The following is a 15,349-nucleotide window of genomic DNA, read 5'->3' as shown; positions in this document are numbered from 1 at the left end:
CGAGCTGTCAGCACAGAGCCCGATGCGGGGCTCAAACTCACAGACCGCGAGATCATGACCTGAGCTGAAGTTGGACACAACCGACTGAGCCACCCAGGCGCCCCGATACTAAATCTTTTTTTTAAAAATTATACATTACTCTATTTAAAGGCTTCCATATATTATATAGTTCATATAACTTGACTTAATGGTTCTGCAGGTGAAATGCACACACCAGCAGCATCACCTTGGAAATGCGAATTCTTGAGCCCTGCCCCAGACCTAAGGCATCCAAAACTCTTGGTGGGGGACAGCAAAATCAATGATGTAAATGTCTTCCAGGTGGTTCTGTTGCACTCTGAAGTATGAGACCCCTGACTTAGGGTAAACAGGATTCTGTAACAAAAGCAGAGGATTCTGTTACAAAAGCAGACCCAGGGGCACCTGGGTAGCTCGGTCAGTTAAGCATCTGACTCTTGATTTTTCAGGTCATGATCTCATGGTTCACGGGATGGAGCCCCGCCTTGGGCTCCATGCTGAGCTTGGAACCTGCTTGAGATTCTCTCTCTTCCTCTTTCTCTCTTTTTCCCTCTGCCCCTCCCCCACCCATGCTCTTTCTCCCAAATAAAAAGGAATTAATTAAAAAAATAAAAGCAAATCCAAAGAAGGCTCAGCTCAAAGGTCTGTATAACCTTCTACAATGTATCAGAATTGAAAAAAATCACATCATCTACCTAGTCAACTAACCTACAACAACACACTTTTACATAACTTGTTTCCTCCTTTTGAATAATCTTGAAATACTGATCCTGAATTGGAAAGAAAAAGTCAACCACTGGCATGTAGGATACTGTCATCCCAATTTCTCAATTTTGCAAATAAAATACAAATTTTTCAGGGGCGCCTGGGTGGCGCAGTCGGTTAAGCGTCCGACTTCAGCCAGGTCACGATCTCGCGGTCCGTGAGTTCGAGCCCTGCGTTGGGCTCTGGGCTGATGGCTCAGAGCCTGGAGCCTGTTTCCGATTCTGTGTCTCCCTCTCTCTCTGCCCCTCCCCCGTTCATGCTCTGTCTCTCTCTGTCCCAAAAATAAATAAACGTTGAAAAAAAAAATTAAAAAAAAAATACAAATTTTTCATAAAAATACTGCCAGGTATTACCAAATTTAATTTTAATGTTATCAACATATTAATAAAAAACAAGACAATACAGTGCAAAGTCACAGGGTGTGGGGGTATATTTTTAATTCAAGAAGCGAGTCGGACTTGGAACTTGTGTGTAAGGTTGGAAGGGTAGCTAGCTCTTACAAACTTATGATTGTATGTTCTCTGTAAGGAGAGCTCTCAGCTACAGAGTTCTGAACATCTTAAAACTACATCTTCTCAGGTACCAGTAAAGACGAAAGACATTTTTGACTTGAGGGCAGAGACAGAGGTGTTCGGGCGAGGCGATGCTGAGACCATGCACTGTCACCCTTTGGTCACAAGTGAAGGCATTGGAGCGACTGCCCATTCTACATTGTTCTACAGTTTCAGAGAACATGAGCCTTCAGCATCTTCTTCCAGCATTTCCCCCAAGCCCTAAAATCCACCCAAGAGAAAGAGGTTGGCTTCACTGTCAAGAAGAAACAGAAAGAAGAAACAAAGCTGTTCCCAGGGAACAGCTCCTAATCAGGAACGGGGTATGGCAGTGTGCTGACCACCTCCCCAGATTCGGTGACAATGGCATCATAGACCCACCGACGGTTGCACCGGCACTCGGGCCCACACTTGTTGGAGTTGCACTTGGGACAAGGGTAGAAGCAGCCCAGACAATTCTTCTCCAGGCAATCGCACAGATCGGCGTCGTTACAGATCAGCCGGCCACTTTTGTCGTACTTCTTCCTGACCCTGCCGAGAAAGCAGACGACAGTCCCAGTTTCCTCAGCACGGAGAATGAAGGACTATGCAGCTCACTTCAAAAATACAGCCCGTCTATTCTGAGCAAATGTCATCCTCAAGATTACCCAGCCACACTCCAGAATGTGATATGGCAGCGGTGTTTGGGGAAATTCAGCCAACATGCCACGGATTCCCAACACGGCCAGGCTAGTCACTTCGTTTTCCCAGCATGCCGGGGAACAGAATATTCCACCGAAGCAAATGAGAAAGAACAGCTGAATAAAAGCTTCTTCCTACGAATGCCCCTAATTTTTCTTCAAAACTGTAATCATCCTTGATGAAGTTTTCCCTGAAAAATTGCACTGTTTTTTTCTTTCTATAAAAAAAAAAAAAAAAAAACACTAGAGGGAGGGGCACCTGGGTGGCTCAGTCGGTTGAGCACCTGACTCTTGGTTTCTGCTCAGGCCATGATCTCACAGTTGGTGAGTTCGAGCCCCGCGTGGGGCTCTGGGTTGACAGCGTAGAGCCTTCTTGGGATTCTCTCTCTCTCTCCCCCTCTCTCTGCCTGCCCCTCTCCCACTTGCGCATGCACACGCACTCTCTGTCAAAATATATAAACTTTTTTTTAAAGCACTACAGTGAATACAGTTATATTTTTAATAACTCGAGATAAATATTAGAACTGTGCATTACTACGCCATCATCATTAAGAAGAAAGACACACACACGCACTAACAGTCCTTTGCTACCTAACAGTCTCCAGGTACCCTTGCTTCCCTTCCTTTCTGATTTTGTTTCTTACCCAGTGTGGAAGGAGAGAAAGCAGGTGATCAAGGTGGTAGGATCCGTCGTGAGCTAAGTGAAGGCAATTAGTTCTGCACCCGAAGCGAGCAGCGGAGCCCACACCCCGCTCTAAGTGCCCACACTTTCTCTGTCAGCCCCCGCAACACATCCAGGAGGCAAAAGCTTCCACAAGAATTCTGCCACCCTCTCCAAACAGAGCCCTTCTGAAATAAACCCTTCAAAAGTGAGCCGCATGAAAGCCTCCATGTGACAAAAGTGCCTCTATATAGCTTGTATCCCTTATTAACAATTGGAAGTAAAAAATTAACAAGGGCTGGCCCTAAGCTGGTGTGGTGAGACAGTCCATTTTTCTGCTCCCTTTATCCTCAAACAGGCACAGAATCTCCTCTCTTCCGGTTCAGCTGAGTAACGCTGTTCCTTCTTCCTCCCTCTCCTAACAAAGCAGGGGAGGCTGGGGATTACTATGGAAACTTGCTGCCCGATTTTCTCACTTTATCGGGAATACCTTCCAAAGAGGATTTACATCTGAAGCGCTTTGTCTGTGGGATGCACAGACCACCCCCTCCCATGTCCACCAGGAAATTCAGGCGCCAGCAGACCAGGAGATTTAAAATCTAATCTCAGTCAGTTAAGAGTCTGACTTTGGCTCAGGTCATGATCTCACGGTCCGTGGGTTCGAGTCCCATATTGAGCTCTGTGCTAATAGCTCAGAGCCTGGAGCCTGCTTCAGATTCTGTGTCTCCCTTCTCTCTTTGCCCCTCCCCTACTCATGCTCTCTCTCTCTCTCTCTCTCTTTCAAAACTAAACATTAAAAAATAAATGAATAAAAAAAAATCCAATATGGAAACCATGGTCATGAAGCCACTAGAGAGCACATACCAGATCTTGTCCTTGTCACCTTGCCTTAACCCAAAAATATTCCTTTGCCTTCACTCTGATACCAACACACAGATTTTATAGTTTCCTGTCCATCTGATGCTTTCTTTTATAAAACTCTCAACTATCAGACATACAAAAGTGTGCAAAACAGGGGTGCCAGGCTGGCTCAGTTAGAAGAGCTCTTGATCTTGGGGTCATGAGTTTGCGCCCCATGTTGGGTGGCAAAGATTATTTTAAATGTTTATATATTTATTTTTTGAGAGAGAGCATGCGAGCACATGCGTGAGCCAGGGCAGGACAGAGAGAGACAGGGAGAAAGAGAATCTCAAGAAGGCTCCACACTCAGCACAGAATCTAACGTGGGGCTTGATTCCATGAACCGTGAGATCGTGACCTGAGCTAAAATCAAGACTCGGATGCTTAACTGACTGAGCCACCCAGGCGCTCAATGGGATTATTTTTAAATAAATAAATGAACTTAAAAAATAAAGTGTGCAAAACATAAATGCACAGGTAAAGAAGAATAAACCAAATCTCCACTTGCCCACTGCCCAGCTTGATAAAAGGGTATTATGGCACTGAGGTCTTCTCCATGGCCCGCCCACAACATCCCTCAACCCCACCCTCCAAGAGGAACCACAGCGTTAAGTAATAACAATCCCTTGGGGTCTTGAGTTGGCTCAGTCAGTACAGTATGCAATTCTTGATCTTGGGGTCGTGACTTCAAGCCCCACATTGGGCATCTGGGGCGCCTGGGTGGCTCAGTCGCTTCGGTGTCCGACTTCGGCTCAGGTCCTGATCTCATGGCTCGTGAGTTTGACTGCCATGTTGGGCTCCGTGCAGACAGCTCAGAGTCTGGGAGCCTGCTTCAGATTCCCTCTCTCTCTCTCTCTCTCTCTCTTTCTGCCCCTTCCCCAATCACTCTCTGTCTCTCTCTCTCTCAAAAATAAATAAACATTAAAAAAAATTAAGGGGCCCTGGGTGGCTCAGTTGATTAAGCGTCCGACCTCAGCTCAGGTCATGATTTCACGGTTTGTGGGTTTGAGCCCGGCACTCAGAGCCTAGAGCCTCCTTAGGATTCCGTGTTTCCTTCTCTCTCTGCCCCTCCCGCACTCGTGCTCTATCTCTCAAACATAAATAAATGTTAAAAAAGATTTAACATAAAAAACCAAAATTCATCAACATTGGTATTGTCAGACTAAATGCTGCCTCTCTCTGGAACCTCTCTGCTGTACTGATGAGCTTCTGTATCCTGAATGTTCATTAGCCTTTTCTTCATTGTTTGGTTCATTTCTCTCTTTAGATGTTTATCTTTTTCTTATTGACTTATCTAAACTCTGGATACTGACCTTCCAAATTATAAATAACTTCTCCTATCCTGTGGTTTGTCTTTTCACTATTTTTAAGGCGTATTTTAATGGGCATAAATTTTTAAGTTTTCAAAAAATTTTTAATGTTTATTTTTGAGAGAGAGGGAGAGGGAGACACAGAATCCGAAGCAGGCTCCAGGCTCCGAGCCTTCAGCACAAGGCCTGACGTGGGGCTTGAACCCCCCAACCATGAGACCATGACCTGAGCCAAAGCTGGACCCTACATCTTTCTTACTTTTAATCATCTTTCTTACTAAAGCTATTACTCTAATCCAAGGGTTTCTGGTACCTTTAAAAAACTGATTACTAGTCTGGGATTATTGTCTGTTTCTTGAAGTTGCTAACTTCCAAATACATGGGGCAATACTGCACTTGAGAAAAGATATTTTTAAAACATAAAGAAGAGGCAATCTTTGCTTTATCCAGGAGAACTCAGGCATGTTACAATCCCACAAATCAAATACAATAAATCATGATCTTACTTGTATTTCACAGAAAAATACTCATTCATCTTTGACATCCGAGCTTTCTTTTTCTGCTGCCTTGTTTCAGGATTAAAGTCCGCTACCTGTGGTCCCGGGTTTTGAAATGCCAAGCATTTTAACTGCCGCTCTATCTGTTGCTACGAAACAAATAAAATGTATTATTAGTAAGAATTTGAGAGTTGTTTTATGTTGTGTCAAAATAAACTTCTGCCATAATATCATGAAAGCACAGATGTTTTACCCAGAGAAAGAAACAGTTTTATTTGATTAAGTCTCTAAAGATGATGTAAATAGCCTCACGTGTAAATTTCCTCACGTTAGGTCATTCTTTCTGAATGAAGAAATCCACAGTAAAAAACTCATATAATTAAAAAAGGAAAACCAGGGGCGCCTGGGTGGCGCAGTCGGTTAAGCGTCCGACTTCAGCCAGGTCACGATCTCGCGGTCCGTGAGTTCGAGCCCCGCGTCGGGATCTGTGCCAACAGCTCAGAGCCTGGAGCCTGTTTCAGATTCTGTGTCTCCCTCTCTCTGACCCGCCCCCATTCGTGCTCTGCCTCTCTCTGTCCCAAAAATAAATAAACGTTGAAAAAAAAATTAAAAAAAAAAAAAAAAAGGAAAACCACAGAAAACAACCCAGCAGGAACAGAATTCCTCTTACACCTGGAAAATACCAGTAGGCTTCTCAAATCTGATGGGGATGAAAGTCAGAATTAGCATTTTATGGAGGGAAAGAAAAAGGGAAGAGAGCCCTTCTGCAACTCTTGGCTGCAGAAACTCAAGGTGAAGGGTCTCAAACCACAATGGGACCCCAAAGTGCACACAGCCCCATCCCCCACCCCCCCCACCCCCCGCCCTCTGTGTTCTGGAATGTTTTACAACAATCATGTTGTTAGATCACTTCGAGGCAGTGTGCACCCACCTGAAGGGTCCACTCTCAGTAAGAGCCAGATTTGAGGAAGAAAATCTTCCTCGCATGGCTTTCTAGAGTGTTAGTGGATATTTTCAAAAGACTCCATCTGGGGACATTTACAGATGGAAAAGAAATGGAGCCCAATTGAGAAAGACAAGGAACAAAGATGCTTCTTTGATAAATCCTGACACCTTATTTCAAAAATGTGGCACATAGGTCACCAGGGAAGGGAATGCTCTTCTGAAGGATTTCAGAAGAATATAATCTCATTGGCCCCAAAACACACAGGCTGTCATACAGAGATGAAATACCACACCTGGAAACAAAAGGGAAACTTTCAAGTGTGAATTTCAACGTAACAAGTCAGTAACAACTTCAGCCTTGACTGCAGTTGATTTAGCTTATAATAATAGTCCAGTTTGTCTAAAATAATATAAATATGTTCCTTTAAACTTTCTGGGTTATTTTTTAAGTTTATTTATTTACTAGTTTGAGAGAAAGGAGAGAGCACAAGCAGGGGAAGAGCAGAGAGAGAGGGAGAAGGAGAGGGAGAGGGAAAGGGAGAGGTAGAGAGAGAGAGAGAGAGAGAGAGAGAGAGAGAGAGGAGAATCCCAAGCAGACACAACGTGGTAAGTGCACAGCCTGCCACAGGGCTTGAATACACAAACCACGAGGTCATGACCTGAGCCAAAGTTGGATGCTTAACCCACTGAGCCACCCAGGTGCCCCATGTTTCTTTAAATTTTCATTTTGGTGTGTGTGTATGGGTTTGTTTTACAAACTAGACCGTATGAAACAATTCTGTATTTAGGTATGGCTGTGAAATAAAGACAACTTCATATCGTCTACTGTCATTGTCAGTTCCATGACAAAAGTGTAAGAACACAGACACGAGACCAAGTTCAAACCTTGGCCACTTGTCAGGGGTGTGCACTGAACAAGCTCCCACCTCTCTAAGCCTCACTGATTCCCTTTGCAAAACGGGGTCACGGTAGTATCCTGTGATACAAGTTTGATGAATTAATATCTACCAAGTTTTAGAATCATGACCAGCAGGTAATAGGGGGCAAAAAAACCCCTTAGGGCTTGTTAAATAAAAACACTGGACTATAGTCTCTGCAAATATTTTTCTCCAAGGGGCAGGATTTTATTGCACAGAACACTGGGTTGTAAATCAAGGGAGGTGAATGGCAGAGAGGAGGTACGTGAAGTGAGACCAGCCCCTCAGAGAGCAGAAAGAAATGGGGGAAAAGCCCCACCCGTATGGAGGAGCAGAGAACCTTCCTGTGAAATCCTGACGGGACCCACCTTCCACCCAAGACCAGGCTCACCTCCGAGATCCCCGAGCTGAGACCTCTCCAAATACCATGAAACCCTAATATCCACTTGCCATACCAGCTGCTTTTGTCCAATCTGACAGTCTTTCTCAGGAGAGCTTTGACCTGTGTGTCCCTCTTGCGTGACACTCTTCTCTGATTGTTCATTCATTTCCAATCACTAAACGAAGGAACTGGGACCGAAAGAGAACACATTAGTATGATACATCTCCGGTAACCTAATCCTGGGACTTTCTGGCTCTCTGTCTACATCCTTCTTTCTTTCAAAGCCAGGTTTCCTGCAAAAGCCATCCACTCTCCTGGCTTCTTTTTTTACCCGTCACTCCAAAATCCCATATCTGCCTCCCCCCAGACCACCTGACCAATGCTTTTCTCTGCTGGGAGTTCCATGAACAAATCACACCTAACTTCTAACCATTCTTAGCATCACAGACTTCGCTGGAGCAGACCACCCCGGGACCATCCACTTCTCTCTCTCACTCTCTTTTTAAATGTTTATTTTATTTTTGAGAGTGAGCAAGAGAGCGTGAGCAGAGGAGGGGCAGAGAGAGAGAGAGAGAGAGAGAGAGAGAGGGAGGGAGAGAGAATCTCAAGCAGGCTCCTTGCTGTCAGCACAGAGCCTGATGTGGGGCTCGAACTCAGGAACCGTGAGATCATGACCTGGGCCAAAACCAAGAGTCGGATGCTAAACCCAGTGAGCCACCCAGGCACCCCACTTCTCTTTAAGAGTCTGCATTCTTAGACCCCCATCGTACCCCCATTACACGTAATCCCTTGACAAAAAGTAAGACACGTGAATGTCATATGTCCCCAGTAACATTGTGAAAATCCCATCCGCTTTTGTGGGTTCAGTGTCACCTCTTTGCGCAGATAGTTCCTCAGGGTGCTCTAAAAGCCCTGGCTTCCTCACTCAAGTTTTCTGACACATTTCTAGTACAACATGGGCAAAAGGGAAGGCATCCGGTGTCCATAAAACCCAGCTGCTAACATGCCTGCAATTTGCTCTGAAATACTTGGTTGTATACACAGGGTGCCGTTTATGGATGCGTGACTCTGGTGAGGTCAACACGGGATGCTAATCGCAAATTGCACATCCCAGGCTGCTCTGCAGTGTTCTCTCTCAGAAAGGACCAAGCTCCAGAGGCGGCTCCCACAGCCCTGCGGGTTGTCTTACCTCTCATCCACTGCTGGGACTGTCTACAGGGGTGCTGTTTCTACCGAAGAAGCCTGACTTATGCTTTACCAAGGTCCCTGGGGGCGTTTGGCACCACAGGCTTGCTGCTTGCCAGCTGGATCTATCAGCGTATCTGCATTCTCCCAGGTCTAAGTCATAGACTGTCCACTCTTCTGTATCCCACACTCTCCAGTTCCCCATAGTAGGTCAGGAAGTTGAGTTTTCTTTCCCTAACAATTGATTTTCCTTTTCATTCTCTATCAGGTGGAATCCACCCTACAGATAGCGGTCTTAGTGTTAATGGTACTTACCTTTGACCGGGACAGCTTTAATGTTTGCGTCACCTTGACGAAACCCCAGCCCAGGCTTCTTCCTGACTCTTGAAACTGACCTCCTTTTTCCCAGAGTTTTTACTTCAGAAAACTCATTGTTATAAATTCTTTCTCTGTCCCATTGACATGTAAATCTTCTCGGAGCCTCCAGCCAGTTTTACAACCCAGGAATGTCTTGCTCAAAGATTAGGAGGCAACCCTTTGAAATGCAATCAGCCAGGAAGATGGCACCTGTGTTTGCGTTTGCCAGTCTCTGTGGGAAGGTAGAGCCTAACTTGCTAATTGGTGGGTGCCAATTAGCAAACACAGGTGGCTTAATCACGGAGAAAACCATTTGCAAACTCAAGGTGCTCGACACATCTCCTGGATCAGCCTCTGTCAAGCCCTCCAGTTGTTTCCTTCTGCCTTTTGGGTCACGCTGAGTTCACACTGAGTTCTGGCTTCTCTCCCCTGTCATCACGGTCTTGAACCAAGTCTTGCCTGTTTACCTGTGTCCCGTGCAATTTTTCCTTTGACAGTCTCACATGCAGTGTCACTTGTGATCAGCCAAACACTCATGCGGAGTATTTTCCAATTCATCTGAAGTTAAAATCACACGGAGCTATTTTAAAAATTGTAAATTTCCTGAAGAAGGAGGACTTAGAACCACGTCCATTCTGACCTCCATGTCTACTTCCTAATTAAGATCTTTCCAGCTTATCTTTTTTCACAAAGTTTTGTTTATTTAAAAAAAATTGTTTTAATGTGTATTTATTTTTGAGAGAGAGAGAGAGAGTGCACAAACAAGGGAGAGACAGAGGAGACAGGGAGTCACAGCATCTGAAGCAGGCTCCAGGCTCCGAGCTGTTAGCACAGAGCCCGACACCAGGCTTGAACTCACGAACTGTGAGGTCATGACCTGAGCCGAAGTTGGACCCTTAGCCAACGAAGCCACCAGGCACCTCTCAAATTTTTGTTTAAACTCCAGTTCGTTAACATATAGTGTAGTATTGGTTTCAGGAGTAGAATTTAGTGATTCATCACTTACATATAACACCCAGTGCTCATCCCAACAAGTATCGTCCTTAGTGGCCGTCACCCATTTAGCCCATCCCCCCCCCATTCCTCCATCAACCCCCAGTTTGTTCTGTATAGTTAAGACTCTCTTACGGTTTGCTTCTCTCTCTCTCTCTCTCTCTTCTTTTTTCCCTCCCTTATGTTCATCTGTTTTATTTCTTAAATTCCACATGTGAGTGAAATCTCCAGCTTACCTCTTAACTCTGGCAAAAGACCCTGAGAGCAAAGCAGCCCCTACGGGAACCCAACTACCGGCTCAAGCAATTAGGTCTGGCCTGAGCCAGCAAGACCCCAAGTGACTGATCCCAAGACAAAGATACACCTGACCTACACTGCCCACCTGTGGAGACCCACCCACCTCTGTCCCACATTTCCCTTATATAAACCTACAAGTATTTCTAGCACTTCGGAGACAATCTTTGAGATCTTTCCGGTGTTGGCCTTGCTGAAATAAATTCCTTTCCTGTTTCACCATCCCTCCTCTCTCTGCCTTTGGATTTTGTGAGCCATGAGCAGCAGAACCTCATCTGTTTCGCTCTTGCACCCCTGGCCCCCAGTTACACTTTCAAATTCCAGACCTACTGGGCTTGCAATTTGCAAAGCAGAATCCTGGTAATCTGTATAATTAATGAGCCCTGCAGGTGAATCATCCCCTTAAACTCCCCTTAAACAACAACAACAAGTAGGTGTTAGTTTTCTCCAACCAGTCTTGCCATCTGATCCTAAAACTACTGTCTGTATTTTCTTCCCACCCTCAATTCATCCAAACCATTGTGGTTGTGATAATATTTTCCTAAATCCGATATTTCTTTATCTCATTCCTATTATAAGACTTTGATGAGTTCCCACAATAACACCCCACAAGCCCACCATAGCAGAGAAGGTCGGTCCCAACTACCCCCAACTCACCCATGTCTACACTCGACTCCCCGCACACCCCCATTCAGGGCTGAGCCTGCCTGATCTCACCATTCCCAGTAACAAACACACCTCTCACCTCCCACCTAACACGGCACTTGACCTTTGAACTCTGGTCTCTGCTCCAAGAAGGCTCCAGAAACCTCCCCTGACCTCTCTAGTCCCTGCAGGCTTGGGATCTCTTTGGTGCTTCCTGAAGAAAATCTCTCCTCCCCAAACCCCCCACCCCCCCACCAAGGGACCCTAAACCCTCTACCCTCTTCATGTAACAAGTTTTCCTCCTCATGGGAATAAATACGAGCTCATGATTATCCTTGCAAGCTAGAATTTTTCCTGAAAAGGCATCCGTGTAACTGCAATGAGAGAAATGAATATCTTATGTAAATCCTCTGCCTGAGAGCCTTTTATTTAAGTGCTTTGTGAAATACACTTTTCCACAAATAGATTGGGGGTGGGGATAGGGGGACTTGCTTCTTCATATTACAAATAAAGCAAAAGGAAATTGTGATACAATATCCCTGGGGACTGAAGTTTAATTGGATTCTATTATAAGCCCAAAATATCTGTCCCAGGAAAAGTAATAAAAGTGTTCAGAATTCCCCTTTCCCCCCCCCCCTCCCTGCTTGGTTTTTCCCAAGGCAGGGGCTCTTGACCTTGCATGAGTAAAGAATACAGTACATATTTATTCCCACTAACCTCTAACTGAAATTCTGGCATTTCCTTCTATTACAACGCAACCAACAAATAATAGTGTTAGCAGTACTGTGACTTTCTTGCCACTGAAAACACAGATGTTTTCATCACCCATTAAAATTGCTGTCGACCCGTCAAAATGTTATTTACACTTACCCCTTGTTTAAAATGATGGTAGTTCTTGGCCCACTGCTAGAATGTATTTGATAGGTGAATAATGAAACACATATACTGCTATCACAAATTGTTTTTAACATTTTGATAAGTGTCTTTCAGTGTAATTGCTTTCCTTTGTAACCTCACAGATTTTATTTCATATGATTAAAAACATCATTCTAGGGGCACCTGGCTGGCTCAGTCAGAGGAACATGGTACCCTTGATCTTGGGGTTGTGAGTTCGAGCACCACGCTGGATGTTGAGATTACGTAAATAACAACAACAACAAAATTTTTAAATATAATTTTAAAAAAACATAAAAATTCATCCTAAACAAACGAACATTCTGGAAATTGTCCATAGATCTAACCCCATTGGCCGAAAGGGGTCCAGGACACAAAAATCAGATTTAAAACCCTTGCACAGAGGCGGGAAGACCCACTGCCACCACCTCTGCTGATCCTGGAGTTGAAAAACAACAGCTCCAGGCTGTAGAAGAGGCTCATAGGGCTGGAAGCAATGTGGTATGTCCTAGGCTATCGCACTGAATGGAACGCAAAGAGAACATCGATTTAACAAACTCTGTGTTCAGTCCTCACATTACATCAAATTGCATATGAAAGACCCAAAATATGATCTAGCCCAAAAAGAAGAGGCTCCCAAGGGAGCAGAGACTCCCAGAGCAGGGGTCCTCCAGGTGAGGCCAAGGATGGGGCTTTGAGCCCAAATGAAAATCAACTGACTCAATTTATTTTTAAATGAGAGAGAGAGGGAGACAGAGAATCCCAAGCAGGCTCTGCACGGTCCACGAGTGCAGAGTCCGATGCAGGGATCGAACTCACAAACTGTGAGATCATGACCCGAGCTAAAATCAAGAGTTGGATGCTGAACCGACCGAGCCACCCAGACGCGCCCCCAGAACACTGGGTAGTTTAGCAGACATTTTTATTCATAGCAAGACGGTCTTCCTGGAGAAGGCAGTTCACTGATAGGCATGCTGGCATAAGCTCTAATTCGCGGTGATTGAGGACCTTGAGAAAACTGGAGTTCTACTGGGTCTTCAGCTCTGGAAGTGGTCTTACACCTTTCTTTACCTAGTGCCTACTGCTCGATACGTACCCCCTGAATATTAGGCTAGTGGATGCCAATTATTAGAGACCTACTAAGCGCCAGGCACTTAGACTACTTCATTCAATTCCATGACTGTGAATTAGATGTTATGTCTATCTTTCAGATGACCAAACTGAGGCCCAGAAAGATCCTTTTGGCCCCACAGGTACAAGTAGGCTACATGAGTCTGAAACCCAGATCTCTTTGGCCCCCAAACTAAGCTTTTCTCAGGATGTTACACAGCTTTAAGATTTGTTTTATGGGCACCTGGGTGGCTCCGTTGGTCAAGCCTCTGACTCTTGATTTCGGCTTGGGGCATGATCTCAAGAACCTCAAGATCAAGCCTCTTGTTGGGTTCCATGCTGACAGCGTGGAACCTGCTTGGGATGCTCTTTCTCTGCCCCTCCTCTACTCATGCACACTTTCTCTCTCTCTCTCTCAAAATAAATAAATAAACTTAAAAATATGTATTTGTTTTAATGATGACCACCATTTCTACACAGGACATTGCAGAGGGAGGGGATGTTGTTATCCTTTGCAAAAGAAGGCATGGAGAAGGACTGAGGGAGGAGGCACTTTAGATAACCTCAAGTTTGCCCTCACATCTCAAAGGGTGTGCTGGGAAAAGACTTCCACCTGAGGCACATGAGCCACATCTGATTTCAGGATGGGATTCAGAAGTCAGCATAAAAGAAGAAAGCCAGTGGGGTGCCAGGCTGGCTTAGATAGTAGAGCCCATAACTCTTGGTCTCAGGGTCATGGGTTCAAGCCCCATGTTGGGAGCACAGATTACTTAGAGAAAAGAAGAAAGCCATGTGTAGGCAAAGTTACCTTGAAAACGCCTTCAGAAAATGCTGCATAGAGAATAGCTCTATACAGCCAGACATTTCACCAACATCAGGATAAATCATTGTTTCTTCGATTGAACATCAAATGAAGTAGTTGGCTTAGGGTAGGAGCCACCATGGATAAATTGTTTACCTTGAAACCTCAGAATCACATCGCCTGGCAAGTTGCTGGCTCTATGGAGGCCTTGGGAACTATGTCACCCTAGAAGCAGCCCAGGTCCAGATCATCTTCCTGGTCACTCTGGGGCACTGGTCATGGAGGGGAATGCAGGAAAATGGCTCACACTTGAATCATTCACACTTATTTTTAGGATGCCCCCAGCACCATAGAGTTGAATTTTTGAGGGCTTATTATATCCTTTTGTGTTTTGTTTTTTAAATAGGCTTCATGCCTAGCGAGGAGGCTAACACAGGGCTTGAACTCACGACCCTAAGATCAAGACCTGAGCTGAGATCAAGAGTCAGGTCGTTACTGACTGAGCCACTCAGGTGCCCCAAGGGCTGATTATATCTTCCATAAGGTGGAATAAGTACATTTTTTTCTTTTTTCTTTTCAATGTTTATTTATTTTTGAGTGTGGGGGAAGGGGCAGAGAGAGGGGAACAGAGGATCTGAAACACACTCTACGCTGACCGCAGAGAATCCCATGTGGGGCTCGAACTCACAAACTGCGACATCATGACCTGAGCTGAAGTCAGATGCTCAACCAACTGAGCCACTCAGGCGCCCCTATTTTTTTACTTTTTATCCCGAATGACACTAGCAAATTATCAAAGCAAGAAAAATGTTCAGTTTATACTCTAGCCCAAAAGTTGACCTCTGCTTTTATTCAGGAACTGATAAAGCTGTGTAATCTGAGAACTATCTGGAAGACACTCCTCAGAAAATATTTAGAAAAGACACACACATAGACATCCATAGAGAACATTCAAATGCATAGTGTGGTAGTGAATGGATCGAAAGGTTTTCATTAAAAGCTGCGACTCACAGTAGAGATTCGAGCTATTTTGATCTCATTCTGTCTCCAGCCTTAGTTTCCCATACCTGCTAAAAATGATAAGTCACTGAGGTAATTGACAGGTGACGCAGATCCCACCAGGGACACCCTGGTAAAGAGAAACACTGTGCTGGTGATCAATTAAGCCGTTCCCCTGCTGCTCCCTCCCAGCTGAGTCAGCTGGTTTCAAAGCCACAAAACTGCACCATAACCTCTAACAAAACCTCGACTGCCATTTGTCCAAAAGTATTCATAGTAACTTGGATCCAAGCCTTTGGGGGTGTTTTTTAGATAAACAATGTGGACACTTTAGAAACAACTTTATTTACAAAATATAAGTATGTATCCTAGTTATATATATCTTATATATATATTGCTGTAAATATATATTTTTATAAATATATAGTATACAACTATATATAT

At 44.6% G+C, this 15,349-nt stretch overlaps 1 protein-coding gene across 1 annotated transcript; it reads right to left on the bottom strand.

Annotated features, from left to right (window-relative positions):
- Positions 1-1,148: 1,148 nt before the first annotated feature.
- On the bottom strand, positions 1,149-10,036 carry ARL14EPL (ADP ribosylation factor like GTPase 14 effector protein like). Its single transcript, XM_027076865.2, has 4 exons — positions 9,127-10,036; positions 7,700-7,814; positions 5,392-5,531; positions 1,149-1,865 (listed from the first exon to the last, which is right to left on the bottom strand). The coding sequence occupies exons 2-4, from the start codon at positions 7,790-7,792 to the stop codon at positions 1,643-1,645; spliced, it is 456 nt and encodes a 151-aa protein (XP_026932666.1). The 5' UTR covers positions 7,793-7,814; positions 9,127-10,036; the 3' UTR covers positions 1,149-1,642.
- Positions 10,037-15,349: the final 5,313 nt, after the last annotated feature.

This window comes from Acinonyx jubatus, chromosome A1 (genome assembly GCF_027475565.1).
Source record: "Acinonyx jubatus isolate Ajub_Pintada_27869175 chromosome A1, VMU_Ajub_asm_v1.0, whole genome shotgun sequence".
Classification (NCBI taxonomy): Eukaryota; Metazoa; Chordata; class Mammalia; order Carnivora; family Felidae; genus Acinonyx; species Acinonyx jubatus.
The sequence above is the reverse complement of the archived record's forward strand: the minus strand, read 5'-3'. Positions and strand labels throughout refer to the sequence as shown.